General features: G+C 33.0%; 1 protein-coding gene across 1 annotated transcript; it reads right to left on the bottom strand.

Annotated features, from left to right (window-relative positions):
* Positions 1-40: 40 nt before the first annotated feature.
* On the bottom strand, positions 41-1,156 carry BDB00DRAFT_787278 (uncharacterized protein; the record flags this gene model as incomplete). Its single annotated transcript, XM_053120684.1, has 3 exons — positions 41-60; positions 262-632; positions 702-1,156. The coding sequence occupies 3 exons, from the start codon at positions 1,154-1,156 to the stop codon at positions 41-43; spliced, it is 846 nt and encodes a 281-aa protein (XP_052980495.1).
* Positions 1,157-15,504: the final 14,348 nt, after the last annotated feature.

The following is a 15,504-nucleotide window of genomic DNA, read 5'->3' as shown; positions in this document are numbered from 1 at the left end:
CTATCAGTGAGACGACAAAACACATAGAGTGCATAGAGTTTTAGATTTGCTGCATCACAGCTATGTCAAGCAAGTGATAGAATCAGGTATGGGTTATAATTGTCTCAGTACTCGTACCAACTCGTACCAACTCGTACCAACCGGTACCAACTCGTACCAACTCGTACCAGCTCGTACCAACTCGTACCAACCCGTACCAACTCGTACCAATCCGTACCAACTCGTACCGGTACATGCACACATTACGTTTTATTTTTGTACTTGACAGCTTGGACACGAAGGCTTTCATAGTTGCCATAGCTTCGAGGCATGCCTGCCAGCTCTTCTTGGACCCGTGTGTTTTCTGGTATGACTGCTGGTAAGAAATAGCGAAGGCAAGTTCATCCTCCTCAGTGTCATCAGTCTTGGTTTTGGCCTTGTCAGTGATCCGAAGCTTCGGTGGCAAAGGGGGAGGCGTACTCTCCCAGAGCTTTTCGCTAGTCGTGCAAAAGGACTCCATAGTGGTATAAAAGTTCTGCTGGTACTCTCCATGACGCGTGGAAAATGACTTGGCAAGGGCGTACATCTTCTGCACTGTGTTATCGTCGCTGTGCTCATGATTGGCAAGAGCTGGCTGCTTGGCGGAGAAGAAGCTAGCGATGGAGACGACAGGGTCGGGCAAACCTTGATCGTAATAGGATAAGTTGGAAGGGGCCATCTACAGGCAGTCTTTCGTCCAGAGCTGGTGATCAGGGTATTTCAAAGACCAAGGTTTTGCTGGATGCTTGATTAACTTTTCACGAAGGGAGGCAGGTTGAATGCCTTGGACACAGAAGATCAGAAGCACAGGTCGCATATCATACTTGTCAATGATGTTCATAGCATATCGAAAAGCACGTCGCAAAAAATCATTGTTGACGATTTGCTGGACTTCGATCAATACCGGTGGCAGCGACGACTGAACCGCGAGTTTTGGTACATAAAGTACGTCGCACCGTGTTCGATCAGGCCATTCTGTGTCGTCCGTGGTATAGGTGTTGGCAGGAGTGTCCAAGAGGCTCTTCGTGATAAGGTCGATCGTCATTTGGTCTTTGAGAATAGCCTTGCTGAGCTGATCATTACCGGGGCATAAGCTGTCTGGGAGAACAAATGTGAGCAACTGATCCATGTCTTCCATGTCGTAAGAATAAGAAGGTGAAAAAAAAGTGATGTGAAAGAAGTAAACCAAGTTGGCCCCCCCCCTTTTTTTTTTCCCAAATCGCACCACCAAGTGCACAAATGCAACTTGTTCAAATGAACTCAGATCACGACTGACTTTTTATTATTATTTTTTTTGCCTGCAACCTAAACTAAAAAATTGTGGTTACAAGCGTTCTTTGGTAAGTTACATAAATTTTTTTTTTTTGATTTTTCATAAAACACTATTTTTCTTTTTCTTTATCAAAATGTTTAAATCAAATGAAACACTATTTCGAACACTTTACGACGATGAACAAGCTATAATCTATTTACAAAAGCAAGGACTTATAAAACCTTTTATTTGTAAAAAATGCGAGAAACCATTATCCATTGGAAAATATGGTGCATACTATCTTAAACCATGAATAAATTCGATCACCGACATGAAAAAAAGGAATCCTATCAGGGCTGTCTGAAATGAAGTTATCGATATTTTGCGACGTAGAACATGTTTATAAAGGTATTCTTAACACATTGTACGTTTTTGTTTTTTGAGAAAAGCATTTCTCATTGCTCTGATAGCCTTTGAAGTTTTGTCAGAATATGAAAAGCTACTAAGTAGGTGGAGGATTTCGACAGTCGGCTGGGCAAGGGGAAGAAATGTTTTTGGCAGTGTGTAACCATAGATGACCCAAGGTTACACACAAATAGCTGGCTTAACCAGTAATATGAGTGCGTTACTACTCTTCTTACCCATTTTTTCCAAAAGCACGCCTGTGACGAACCACATTAATACACTGCTTAAAATATCAACAATAAGATATTCGGTTAAACATTATAGCACACATATATGAATACTACAGCATCTCGGCTAAACACTATTGAGTAAAACCTCTCACTCGGATGATTGACCTTACGTGAACAGGACAATGAGCCTATCAACAGGTACCTCGGCTATTACATCAGCTAATGCCAGTTTCAAAGATGTGCCCGATTAACATAGCGACTTCAAGAGAAGTTCTGATACGTCCTTGATCCTTCCTCTATCACATAGTTTATCCACTAGTCGGATGAATTGATATCGCCGTCTTAATAGCTAGAAGATAAAAAAGCTTTATCTTTTGGGATTAAAACATCATCTCAAAGATATTTAATCTTGTCTCTTATTATTATCAAAGCTCTATCATCACAGAATCCGAAAATGGCTCCCAGATCCAATAAACAAAAACGCGCCTTAGAACAGCTTCAAAGCTCAAAAAACGGACGATTTCAAAAAGTCGCAAGACTAGAAGAATCGCCGATTGCCGAGATCCGGACTTCATCTGACGCGACCGAACAAGAACCAAACGACTTCGAGATTCTCACTGCATTCGAAGAGGCAACAGAAACCACAACGACAACGACGACAGCGACCACAACAAGCCAAAAGTTTCCTATTATGTGGGATAATAAAGCAGATTCCAATTCCCGTGGCAAATATTGGGGACATGGCAGAACCACAAAATACTACCAGCTACAGAAAGCATCGGAAAAGAAGAAAGGGAACCACGAGATTACTTCCTTCTTTCATAGCGCTGATGAAGTAGAGGTTGTTTCGGAGGACTTTGTGCCAGTGCTGACTATCGAAGAAGCATTCTTGAAACTGACCCCAATTGATGAACAATCAGTAATCATAATTTAATTTTTATATTAATAATTAATACCTTATTTTATAATATAAAATCATTATAATTATATTTTTTTAATAATTAACTATATAATATATTTCTTCTATTAAAGTATTCAATAATTATTTCCTTTTGTTTAAAATCATTTTCATTGACCCAACTATTATCTCTATAATCGTATCCTTTCCATTTAACATGAAATATATATTTTTTATTCTCTATTTTATGATTTACTATCTTTTCTACCTCAAATATATTTTCATCTTTGTTTACATTTCTATATTCATATATATTCATACATTTATTTTTATTTTTCGATCGTTTTTTTCTTTTTTTAGATACATTTTGATATTGAGGAAAGTCAACATCTGTATCATCATTATTATTATTATCATTTACAGTTTCATTTTCATTATCAACTATCATATCAATATTATTATTTTCTAATTCATCATTATTTATATTTAAATTTAGTAGTTCTAATTGTATTTTCTTTAAATCTTTAATTTTATTCATTTGCTCCATTTGATTAGTATAAACAATATCTATTAATCTCATTTCATTAGGAAAATCAAAATTATCATTTATCCATAACTTATGATGTTCTTGTACTATAATATTAAATTTATCAGCAAAATTTTGAATATTTTTTAATAAAAGTACAACTTTTAATTGTAAGTTTATATATTTTATATCATCTGTCTTTAATATAGAATTATTATTAGAGAATCTTTTAAATTTATTATATAAGTCTTTAAATTGATTTTCAACTATAGATACAAAACTACCAAATACTTTGTTATAATGTTCTTCTTGATTGTTTAAAGCTATTCCTGCTTCTTTACGAATTGGATAAAAAAAATTTCTGTCATTTAAATTAATATTTTTACTTTTACAAAAATCTTCAAATTGTTTAATAAATAGTGTATAACCACCATCTAATGCAATACAATCTTGTTCTTTAATTTTTCTATACAATTTCATATTTAAAAACATACCACCATCACTACAAATACCACATAATTGACTATTAGAAACATTAATTATATTCTCATTTATATCTACTAATACTTGTGTTCTTATTCCACTAGTTTTTAATTTATATGACCATTTTTTTTTATGTGAAATATTCGGTTTATCATATTGAATTGCTGTATCATGCCCATCTAAAGCTAAAGTTATATGTTTAAAATTTTGAGGATTTTTAATTTGAGCTGATAATACTCTTATCTTTATATTACTAAACATTTCTAATAAACAATAATCAACATATTTATTTAAATTTTCATAATTAATAATCCAAAACTCTTTATATAAATTATAAAAACTAGATGATGGGATATATTTTTTTATATTTTTAGATATAAAACCATCTACTAATTGATATATTAATAATAATGCTTTTTCAACTTCTAAATAAGGTCCTGGATATTCCTTATGTGCAATAAAACAGTAATAAAAAAGAATATAGGAATATAACCTAATTTATCTAATAATTCATCTTTAATTTCTCTTATATTTTTAATATTTTTTAATTCTGTTCGATGCTTAAATTTATTTTCAACTTTTTTCCAATCTTGACTTAAAAAAGACCACTTATTTAATATTAAATTATTGATTTCATTTTTTAACTTTTTTCTATATTCAATAATATCTTCATTATTCTTATTACTATATTCATCCATGATTTCAATATCTGATTCCATATTTATAGCATCTATCTTAATAATCTTTTAATTATATATGAAAATTCAATTTTTAAATTAAAAATATGTATCATAGCAACTAATTAAAATAGGAAATTAATAAGGAAATAATATATCTATTTATTTTCAAAAAAAATAAAATTAGATTCATTTTCTAATTTGCCATAGCAAATTATATATTTTATATAATTTTATTTTTTCGAGGAAAAATAGCAGTCACTTAATAGAAAATCTTGTTGCTAACGAAAAAAAAAATCATTTATCACTAACATAATAATTACCTTTTTAGCTAATTTTTGAAGATATCATATTTTAATTAATTACTATGGTAATAATTTTTGTAAAGAATGATAGTAGTATTGTATAGTAAATAGTATTAAAAGTAAAAATAATACTATTTTATATCTGAATTTTAATAAAATATTTGTTTTAGAAAACAATTTCTAAATGTAATATAATAGAAGTAAATATAAAATTTTGTTTATTCATCATTGTCTAGCCTCAAATGAACTCGAAAAATGACAAGGAGCGAAACATGAGCGACTACGAGCTACGAAAACACATCGGCGCTCATGCGTATTTTCGCGAGCTGCTCAAGGGCAAAGGAGTAATGGAAGCTTCCAAGGCAGCAGCTGAAATCGCGTGGATAACACCATCTAGGTTTTACCGCCCTGAAGTGATCAAGACCTATGCCAAGGAATATATACGATATGGTAAAATCTCTGTACACCAGCAAGGCAAACACATCAAACGCCTTTCCCTTTTAAGCGATGAAGATGTCAAAGCAGCAGTGCAACAGTGGTTGACAAACACCAAGCCAGAGAAGCGAAGCATTCCAGAAATGCTAAAGTTCGTCAGCGAAATTGCCATCATGGACGCCCTTGGTCTTCCTGGACACATCTCAGCTTCTGTACTTCGCAATTATTTGATCGAATGGGGCTACAAGTATCGGCCCAACCAAAAAAACATCTACTACGACGGCCATGAACGTGAAGATGTCGTAAAATACAGACAAGAGTGGGCCGCCCAAATGGTAGACTACAGCCGCTTCATGGAGACGTACGACGAGGATAACGTTCTGGTCGAGTACCAACCTGTGGCGTCCTATTATTAGTTGTCTAGCCAATTTGTGTTTATTATCTATACTCTACCGAATAAATTTTCTATGGTCGATATAACTATTACTGATCAAATTTAAAATATTTCTTATTTAATTAAATTATTTAAAAATAAGAAAATTGAATTTTTAAATTTATATTGGGTTGTGCTCTAAATATAATAAACAAAAACATTTATTTTATAAATAATTTGACATTTCTGTCTAGGGTTATTAGATTTTCCTGATTGCTTTTTCAAGTTAAAAGATCGAACAATATGAACACAGCACCAGCTATTGAACAACTTAATATAGAAATTAAAAAATTAATTGAGAATAAATGGAATTTTCTAGAAAAACCTTGGCCTGAAATTCATCATCGATTTAATCATAGAACAGCTATAAAAGATATGAAAAATAATACAATTAATGATATTAAAGATGTATTATTAAATAGATTTGGATATATACCTGTGTATTACTTTCTTACTGTTTTATATGGAAATATTGAATATCCAGGTCCTTATCGTGAGATAGAAAAAGGGCTTGTATTGTTATATCATATGGTATCAGGTGTATCAGGAAAGGATATGCATAATGTGATGCCATATGCAACATTTTATGATTTATATAAGCGGTTTTGGATTACTAACTATAGTGAATTAAATAAAAAAGTAAAACAAGACCTTGATAACATGTTCTCATCACCACGTATACGCATTTTATCATCATTAATAAATAATCCAGATGGTTTTAAAAATGTTACGTTATTTATTGATGGACATGATTCTAAAATTAAATATTATAAACCAAGTGAATCACATTCACAATTATATTCATATAAACTAAAAGGACCAGCTATACGTACACAGGTTATACAAGATATGAATGAATTTATTACACATGTTTCTATATCTGAGAAATGTGCAATTGGTAATGATGGTACTATGTTTTTACAAATGAAGCTATATAAAAAAATTAGTGAAGCAGATTGTCTAGGTATGGATGGTGGTTATAATCTATTTATACAGAAATTTAAAGAGAATGCAATGGATGCTGGTTATAGTTTTTATGATAGAAATTTCCTACATCCTATAAGAAAAGAACCTAGACAAAAACTTACACTTAATGAAACACATTTTAATAATAAGTTTGGCTCATTCCGTTCAGTAATTGAAGCACAATTTTCTATGATTGGTTCTAAATTTGAGCGTTTCAATAATAATCGTGCAGCACTACAAATATCTGATATAAAGTATTACAATATTCAGTTCCGTGTAGCATGTATTATAACTAATATATGGAGATTTGTTGATAAACATAACATAGAAGCACAGCCACATCATAAATTATGGCATACAAAGCATTTTGAATTTCCAAGTAAGAAAAATAAACTTGATTTAGTATTTTCAAATGAACAAAAGGTAAATGCTGAATATAATGAAATGATTGATATTCAACAAAAATTTTTATCCCTTAATATAAATCAGCCAGTAGATATGATAATAGATAGTGAAGAAGAAACTAATAATAACTTATGTAAACGAAAAAGAAAAAATCAAAAGGGAAAGGAACAAAGAAATAAAGAGCATAATGATTCATATGAAATTGAAAACATTGTAGGGCATGCATATATAAATAATAGATATATTTTTGAAGTTAAATGGGTTGGATATGGCATAGATGATAATAGTTAGTTAACAGTTGATAAATTTAATCAAAAAGAATTGTTAAAAGCATATATTGAAGAGCATAGTCTAAGTAATGTAGCATAAAGATTATATAGACATATATATAGTAATTTATGGAAGAATATTATCAAAACATAAGGAAAAAGGATTACCTACTATAATTTTAAATGGTTTTCTTTTTTTTTTCTTTTTTTCAGTTTTTATTTTTATAGGTATATTAATTATATCTATAACTTTATTTATTTCTTGCTTTTTCTTTTGTTTTTTAATATGTTTTTTACTATGTTTACAACAACGATAATCAGGATCTTGGCCATTTAAATTTGTCTTGATCTTTTTAGCACAAAACTCTCCTTCTTTTTTTCCACGCTTGAATTTGTGAGTACAAAAACTATTATTAATATTTAAATATAAGAAATAATCAGATGAAAACAAATCTTTTATTTTTTTATTTATTTTTTTTTTAATTTTTTGTATTATATTTTCTATAATAAAATGGTCAAATTCTGAAGCCAAGAAGTAATCTAGTTCCTTACACAAGTTGTTGCTTAATTGGATATGGTTTAAGGGAAGAAACGTATTTAAAGCAACCATTTTGAAATTGATTAAATCTTTTTGTGAGTTATTTTTTTTATATAAATAATAATTCAATTTTTACTTTTCAAAATTTTTAAATATATGCATGCCAAGACTATCGTGTATAGATTAAATTAATAAAAATTAATTTGGCTATACCATTTTCTTCCAACTATCCAACCAGACACTACTAATAGACCAGAGTATAATCAATATAACCTCGACTGGTCTCCTGTTCTGCCAGAGGGTCAGAAGAAAATCGTTATGGTCACGCATGACGAATCTACCTTTTATTCGAACGACTGCAAAACAAGCTTGTGGTTACAAGAAGATGAAAACCCTATCCGAAAGAAGGGCCCAGGTGGATCTATCATGGTCAGCGAGTTCCAATGCCCGTGCCACGGAACTATGAGGATCAAAGGTTGGAAATCTCGCCATCTGTTCAAAGCAGGAACCAACCGTGAAGGCTACTGGACGTCAAAAGATATAGTCAACCAGCTCAAAGCAGATGCTATACCGTTGTTCGAGAAGCTCCACCCTGGCTGCCAGGCTTTATTTTTGCTTGATCAATCAAGCAATCACAGCGCGTATGCACCAAGCGCTAAATTGGTGAGCCGCTTTGGTCTAAAAGATAAAGTGCTGAACTCAATTGATGAGCGCGTTATCTTGCCAGGTAAATTCACTAGACCTAATGGAGAAAAGGTTATCCAAAACTTTTACACCTTGGAAGTCAAGCAAAAAAAGACAAGGAAGGGGTTCAAGGAAGAGCGTATCTGGACGAGGAAAGGCATCAAGACCATCTTGGAAGAACGTGGACTCGGCCGTTGGAAAGAATTCGAAGCGAAAAAGAAGCATTGGAAAACCAACTGCGAGCAACCACCAAGTCAAGATCGTACCTGCTGTCCCTACCACATGCTTGAAGGTCAACCTGACTTTGTCTCCCAGAAGACAGCATTGCACGAAGTTGTCGAAAGAGCTGGTCATCTCTTTGCCCTCTATCCTAAGTATCATTGTGAGACTAATTGGATTGAGAGGTATTGGGGTGCAGGGAAACGAATTGCGAGAAAGGAGTGTGACTACTCGTTTTCAGCTCTTGAAAAAAGGCTCGAGGATTTCATGGATCAGGTATCTCCACCTGATGAACCACCTGCAGAAATTCGCCGTTACTACAACCGTTGCTGGCGCTATATCCAAGCATATAATAATATGAAAACTGGAAGCGAAGCTCTTAAGCTAGTTGAAAAGTTTACGACACGTAGATATCGCTCTCATAGAAGAATTGGAACAGAAGATTGAATATACACATTGCTATCAATATATCAAAACGTCTACTTTTGAATTGGCTGACAATGCCTTTATAGCGGTTATTCTATTATCCAGCGGCACTTTAAAATATCTCAATTTTCGACAATTCATGGTTTAAGACAGTATGCACCATATTATCAAAGATATCGATTTTATTGTTATCCAGATAATATTAGAAAAGGTGTATTTGCCGAAACATTATTTGAAAAAACAAATCTACGACCAATACAAATAGTAGAACTATTACGTCAATGGATGATTGGTATATATCTTTTATAATATAACATATATAATATTAATTTGTTTTTTATATAGATCCTTCTCCTATAAAAGTGTCTCTACAAATGGGAATCGATGATGAAACAGTTACACGATTATATTCAAAAATACGCTTTGCGATTAGAACATGGATCCTTAACTTTCAAGAGTTATAGAAAAATGTAATTGGTGGGCAAGATGAAATTGTTGAAATCGACAAATGCTGTTTTGGCAAAACAAAAATTACTACTGCAAAGCATAAACGATACAGAAAACATTTGTGGATATTAGGCGGTTATCAAAGAAATTAAAATCTGTTCTTTTTAGTGCCTGTCAAAATCGAAAAATGTCAACATTATTACCAATAATCAAGGATCAAGTTTATCAAGGAACAACTATAATCACTGATGGTTTACGATCTTATACAAGCTTAAACAAGATGGGATATATTCATAAAGCAGTTGATCATTCAAAATATTTTGTGGATCCAAATGATTCAGCAATATATACTAACAGTATGGAAGGTTTTGGATGCATTTAAGAAAACATATGCCCAATATAAAAGAAGATTCTGAGCTATATACATTGTATTTTTTAGATTATGCTTTTAGAAAAATATATCATCATAATTTGTTTGAAATGTTAAAAACAGTTATTAGGTATTATAATGAGAATCAAACGAAAATCCAAGACCAATATAAATACTCTTTATTCTATCAAATATTATATCCACATCTTTAATTTTATTGCTATTATTTTCACTTAATAATTTCTTTTCATACATTAATATATTGTATAATAATTGTAAACAATATTCATCTCTTTGAAAATTTTTCTTAATGTTATTGCTATCATTATCTTCTTTATCATCATCTGAATTGCTGTCATCTAAATTATCATTATCTGAATTTTTATCATTTGAACTACCATCATCTGTATAATAACCATCTTCTAAACAATGTTCACAATATGTTCTATTACTATCTTCTTTTACATAGCATCCATTGTATTCAAAATTTCTACATTTATTATTATTATTATATCTTTTCTTTTAAGTATTACCAATATCAGGAGTAGGGATCCGCACGGTTCGGTTCGGTTCGGTTCATAAAGGGAACCGAACTGAACCATCCAAAGCAAGAACCGAGCCGACTAGAACCGATGAGAACCGTAGAACCGAAGAATCGAACCGAAGAACCGAACTCGTCATGTATATATAAAAGGCAAAATCCAGTATCTTTGAATGAAAGCTGATGTATGTGTGTTCAAATATCGCGGTATACTTGAATACTGCAGTAAAAATGAATAGTTCATTATTGTACATTGAACAGCGATTTCAAAATGAATAAGAGAAACAGAATGTAAACATTTAATATACAATGTGGGTCATTGCATGGTTACATAAAAGATTAAAGCACAGTTTTCACAAAAAAAAGTGGAGCTTATAGTACTAGAGCGACGTAGTATTACTAGTACAATACGTTATTGTAACATTGGAGGAACCAAACCACAACCGGCAGTACACACAGCTACTGTGTCTCTACACGTGTATAGTGTCTCATAAAAGGCAAAGTGTCAATGGGTAAGATAATTCTTTTATGGGCCCCAGGATGCGCAATCTCAGACAGAATGCACAAACTTGATAAAACTGATCGAGAAGCCAAGATAAATCTAGTAAAGTAGTACGTCATGGAGAAAATGCATTGTGGGTAGCAAAGTAGAGGAACAAGTAATGATGCGCGTTATGGGCAGAGAAAGCAAGCTGCCGTCAAAAGAAGTGTTTCTTTTTTGTTCTTCTCTTCTTTACTACTTTTCCCTCCCTTCTGCTTTTGCAGGTTTTGTTAACTTTTTGAATAAAGTATGGCTTGCAAATACACTACTTCTTGGTCTTTAATAAGGAGTAACATTGTTCGTAACTTCCATTATAGCCTACTTTATACTAATTAGCAAAATCTCCAAATACAATCTTCTGCCTCTCGGTTCTTCGGTTCTACGCATATAAAACCAGTTTGGTTCCGGTTCGGTTCTTGGTAGGAACCGAACCATATTTTCTCGGTTTCGGTTCAGCTCGGTTCCGGTTCTACGGTTCTGATACGGATCCCTAATCAGGAGTACTAAGATTTGAAAGACTTCGTTTATTACTATCATTGTTATTATCTCTATTTCACTATTATCTGTTAATAGCTTATCAATATTTTTTTCTCTATTATAATTTTCATTACTTACTAATACATCATTACCTTCTAATGAACTATCATCTGTAACAGATGGTGTTGATAATTTTTTTGTTTTATTGTTATTGTATTTTTTTCTTTTACTTCCTCTTCTTTTTGTTATTTTATAATATTCTTGATATTTTTCTTCTTGTTGACCATTTTCATAATTATATGATATTTCAAAATCAATTTGTTTATTTTTTTCATCATATAGAATATTAACATTTTTAATATTGTTTTCAATTAAAAATTAATTATAATTAATCTTCTTATTTTTGATGTAAATTTTTTATGTGTCTCTTCTATTTTGATATTAGTTTTATATATACTATGAAATATCAATTTTTAAAAAAAATATTATGCAAATTTAGATAAAATTTAAATATCATCGCTCTTTTATAATTACCATTTGCCGCTTCTTGCCATTATTGTGCTTACCTGCTTACAACTTACCTGATTCTTATGACTTGCACATTGACTTCGGTCAGTGGTCATTACATGGGCTCCCTGTTTCGACATTTATCCCAGTAAGAATGTGAAACGAAACCTTTGAAGTGACTTTTTTCCACACTATTGCATGCTTCTGTAATTCTCTTTGATAAAGTGTCTTCCTGCAAAAACCTATGACGCTTAACTTTGCTTTTTGCCACTGCCCAGAATAGTTCTATTCACTGGGCTTGCAGGGGAATATCAAGGGGTAGAAAAAAGCTTGATATTATCTTGATATACAGCTTTATTATAAAATATCAAGATGTTTTCAAACACCTTGATATTTAGCTTTTCGAGTAAATATCAAGGTTTTTTTACACCTTGATATTTTTATGTGCATATAGTCCCCCAAGCTTATGACTTGATTACATCATGCATGTAGATGTCTATAACGGTCTTACCATACATTGCATATGGACCAGGTGCCTTCTGTAGTAGGTTCGTAAAAAGAAGGATTACGCATTGCATATTTTCGTTCTTTATATTACACATATAGTAAACGGACAAAGCATGCTATTGGTTTTTATATTCATGGTCTAATATATATATTATTATGGGTGTTCACAACCGTCTTTATTATTATATTTGTATAAAAAATCGAGTACAAGATTAAGCTTTATAGAACATTAAAGAACGTCATCAAATGTAAGTCTACGTTATGTGATGATTTTAAAAGGAAGGCTGTAGTTGAAAAGAGCTAGTGCAAAGGACAGCGATCCTACTATGGAAAGATGTATGTTGAGTCAATTTATAAGTGAAAACAAAAACAGCGCAGAAGGAGATGTTCATAGACGATTTTGAAGATGACATACCTAAAAGATACATTGAAGATTGTTAGTGAAGAATCCAGAATGCATTATTCACAGGATGAAGGAGTTAAGACCGGCCGCGAAAGGAGAAGTTTGATATATACCAATGGTGCGGAGATAACGAAGCTCGTTATATGTCATAAGAAAAAAGTACTAACAAAGATATACATACCTATGTGGCCTTGATCCTTACCGTCCATATGAGTCAACCATAATAGTATCACTCCATTTCATCACGTTAGGAAACATTAGCAAAGCATGAATAAGTTCGTAGTGTACATACGGCACGGTGAGAGGAATGGTACATTGTAGTTAGTCAAGGTTATGGATAAATGGTATATATAGTTATAATAAAAAAAAGAGAAACTTACACTCTTCTAGCTAGTATATAACATTTGGCAGCGACGGCAGCTTCAAAAGGCATAAAGTACGAACTTTGTTGTAGGAAATGGTATAGTGAAGGCGTGCACTAGTATTAGCAATATAGGTCGTAGGAAATGTAAGGAAAGAATAAGAGCCAAGAGGATAACCTTCCAACAGGACCGTAAATAAAAATCGAAGAAGGGGGAGGAAGAGAAAGGGATTTCAGTGAACCAAAGAAAAAAACTTTCAAAAAGTACTCATCACATGCATACTCACAAAATCCGATACAAACATTTGTAGCAGATTATGCAAGTAGCACGTCAATTCCACCGACTGATACTTCATCCATCTTTCTGTACACCAACTTTACCTACCACCTTACACCTGAGGTTATGAAGGCATGACGAAGCTGTATCCACTTGGCGTTCCCTTAGTACTGAATATTAAAGCGTTGTAGAAAGTAGTGGCCTGTGCAAAAGCCATGACCGTAGTGAAAAGTAACAGGCCGTGCAGAAAAAAAGGAAGTGTAAGAAATAATGCATGGAAGCAGTCTAAGTATATATGCAGAGAAGACGATCAACTGAGACCGTTGATTACTCCCTCAACGCATTCTATATTGTGCAACTTTATTACCATACTTTTACTTTTATGAACCTCATCTTGATTGCAATCGTCATTTACAACAGTATGAAAAATAAACACATTCAATCAGCATCGTAAAACATGTGCTGCCTTGTAATACGCGATGAGAATGTTTGTATATATAAAATGCATCATAACACCCTTTTTTAGATCCAATTGCTTTCAGCATGATATCAATTATGTATACAAGAGCGGCATTTTTGGCTACTCTGTATATGTTTGTAAGACAGCACTATAGAAAGTACATATGATCTTTTGATGCAAGGGTTTGTAGGGGGATTATGAAGATGATGCAGAACAGTGGTAGTGCGAGACCTGTCATTTTTTAGATACATCAAATGGTGCACACTGGTGTATGTGAAAGAAAACTCATAAAAGACTTCTCTTTGTAGCCAAAGCATACACTCGGAGTGCTTCATCCGATGTAGTAGTTGAGTAACTAACATGAAGTTCTGTTCTTGCAGCTATTGCATATACTGGGAACTTATTGTACCAATATAGTAAATTTACATACACAAACAGAATACTTCATGCATAACTACCGCATCCAATCTCTAAAAACCCCCAACTTCTGTGGAGACCCACCTTGCCTCTTTATATACAAATATCAAGGTCTTTCAAAAGCCCTTGATATTGGACTTTTCGCGCGGTGATTGGGTTTAGCTCAGGAGAGTAAGTGGGAAGATACACACATTTGTATCCTCGATACTCAATATACTTCCTCATGTTTTCATGCGTATGAATGGGCGCATTATCCATGACTATATAGTGACCTTTCATATGTGGATGCTTGTCCATTTCATCGAGAGTCATTTTTAAAAAACTGACGTAATGACCTGTTACAGTTCCTGAACTTACATATCCTTCGGCCTTTCTCTTCTTTGCAGGTCTTGGTTTTTTTACACCGACTGTAATCAAACCTGCTGCAGAGATGGCGCATAAAATGGACGTTGTGTTTGCTCTCGTAGTAGGCCTGGTAACAATAGTACGAGTACCTTTTTTGGACCAAGCTTTTGAGCATTTCATATTTATATCAAAAGCAGACTCGTCAAGAAACACGCAATTCGTCAGGAAGTTCATGTCTGTATTTTCCCATTTGCCAACCCAATTGTACCGCTCCTCGACCTTTGCAATACTGTTTCTTTCGATAGAATGAAAGTCGGCTTTCTTCAACGAAAGATTGCATTCATTTCTCATGAAATTATAGACAGTGCTACGTGAAACTTTAAGATCATTAAATTGCTTCAACATATGCTCAGTCACTTCAACAACAGCAGCAGAGGGATTAGCATCAATAAAGTTGACAACAGCCGTTTTATGCTCTTCACTCAAGATACATTTACGACCAACCTGCTTACAAACCTCAAAAATACTATCAGGACACACGTTGTATAGTTTAACCCATCTCTGAGCAGTCCGGATGTGAATGCCCAACTGCTTCGCTGCAGCTGATGCGCTCCTACACTTCTTAATCTTAAGGTCGAAAAATCTAACCTTATCCTGGACAGTATGGCGCACATAATCGCGT

Source organism: Zychaea mexicana (assembly GCF_025766255.1).
Source record: "Zychaea mexicana strain RSA 1403 chromosome Unknown BDB00scaffold_29, whole genome shotgun sequence".
NCBI lineage: Eukaryota > Fungi > Mucoromycota > Mucoromycetes > Mucorales > Lichtheimiaceae > Zychaea > Zychaea mexicana.
This window is presented reverse-complemented; position numbering and strand designations above follow the sequence as displayed.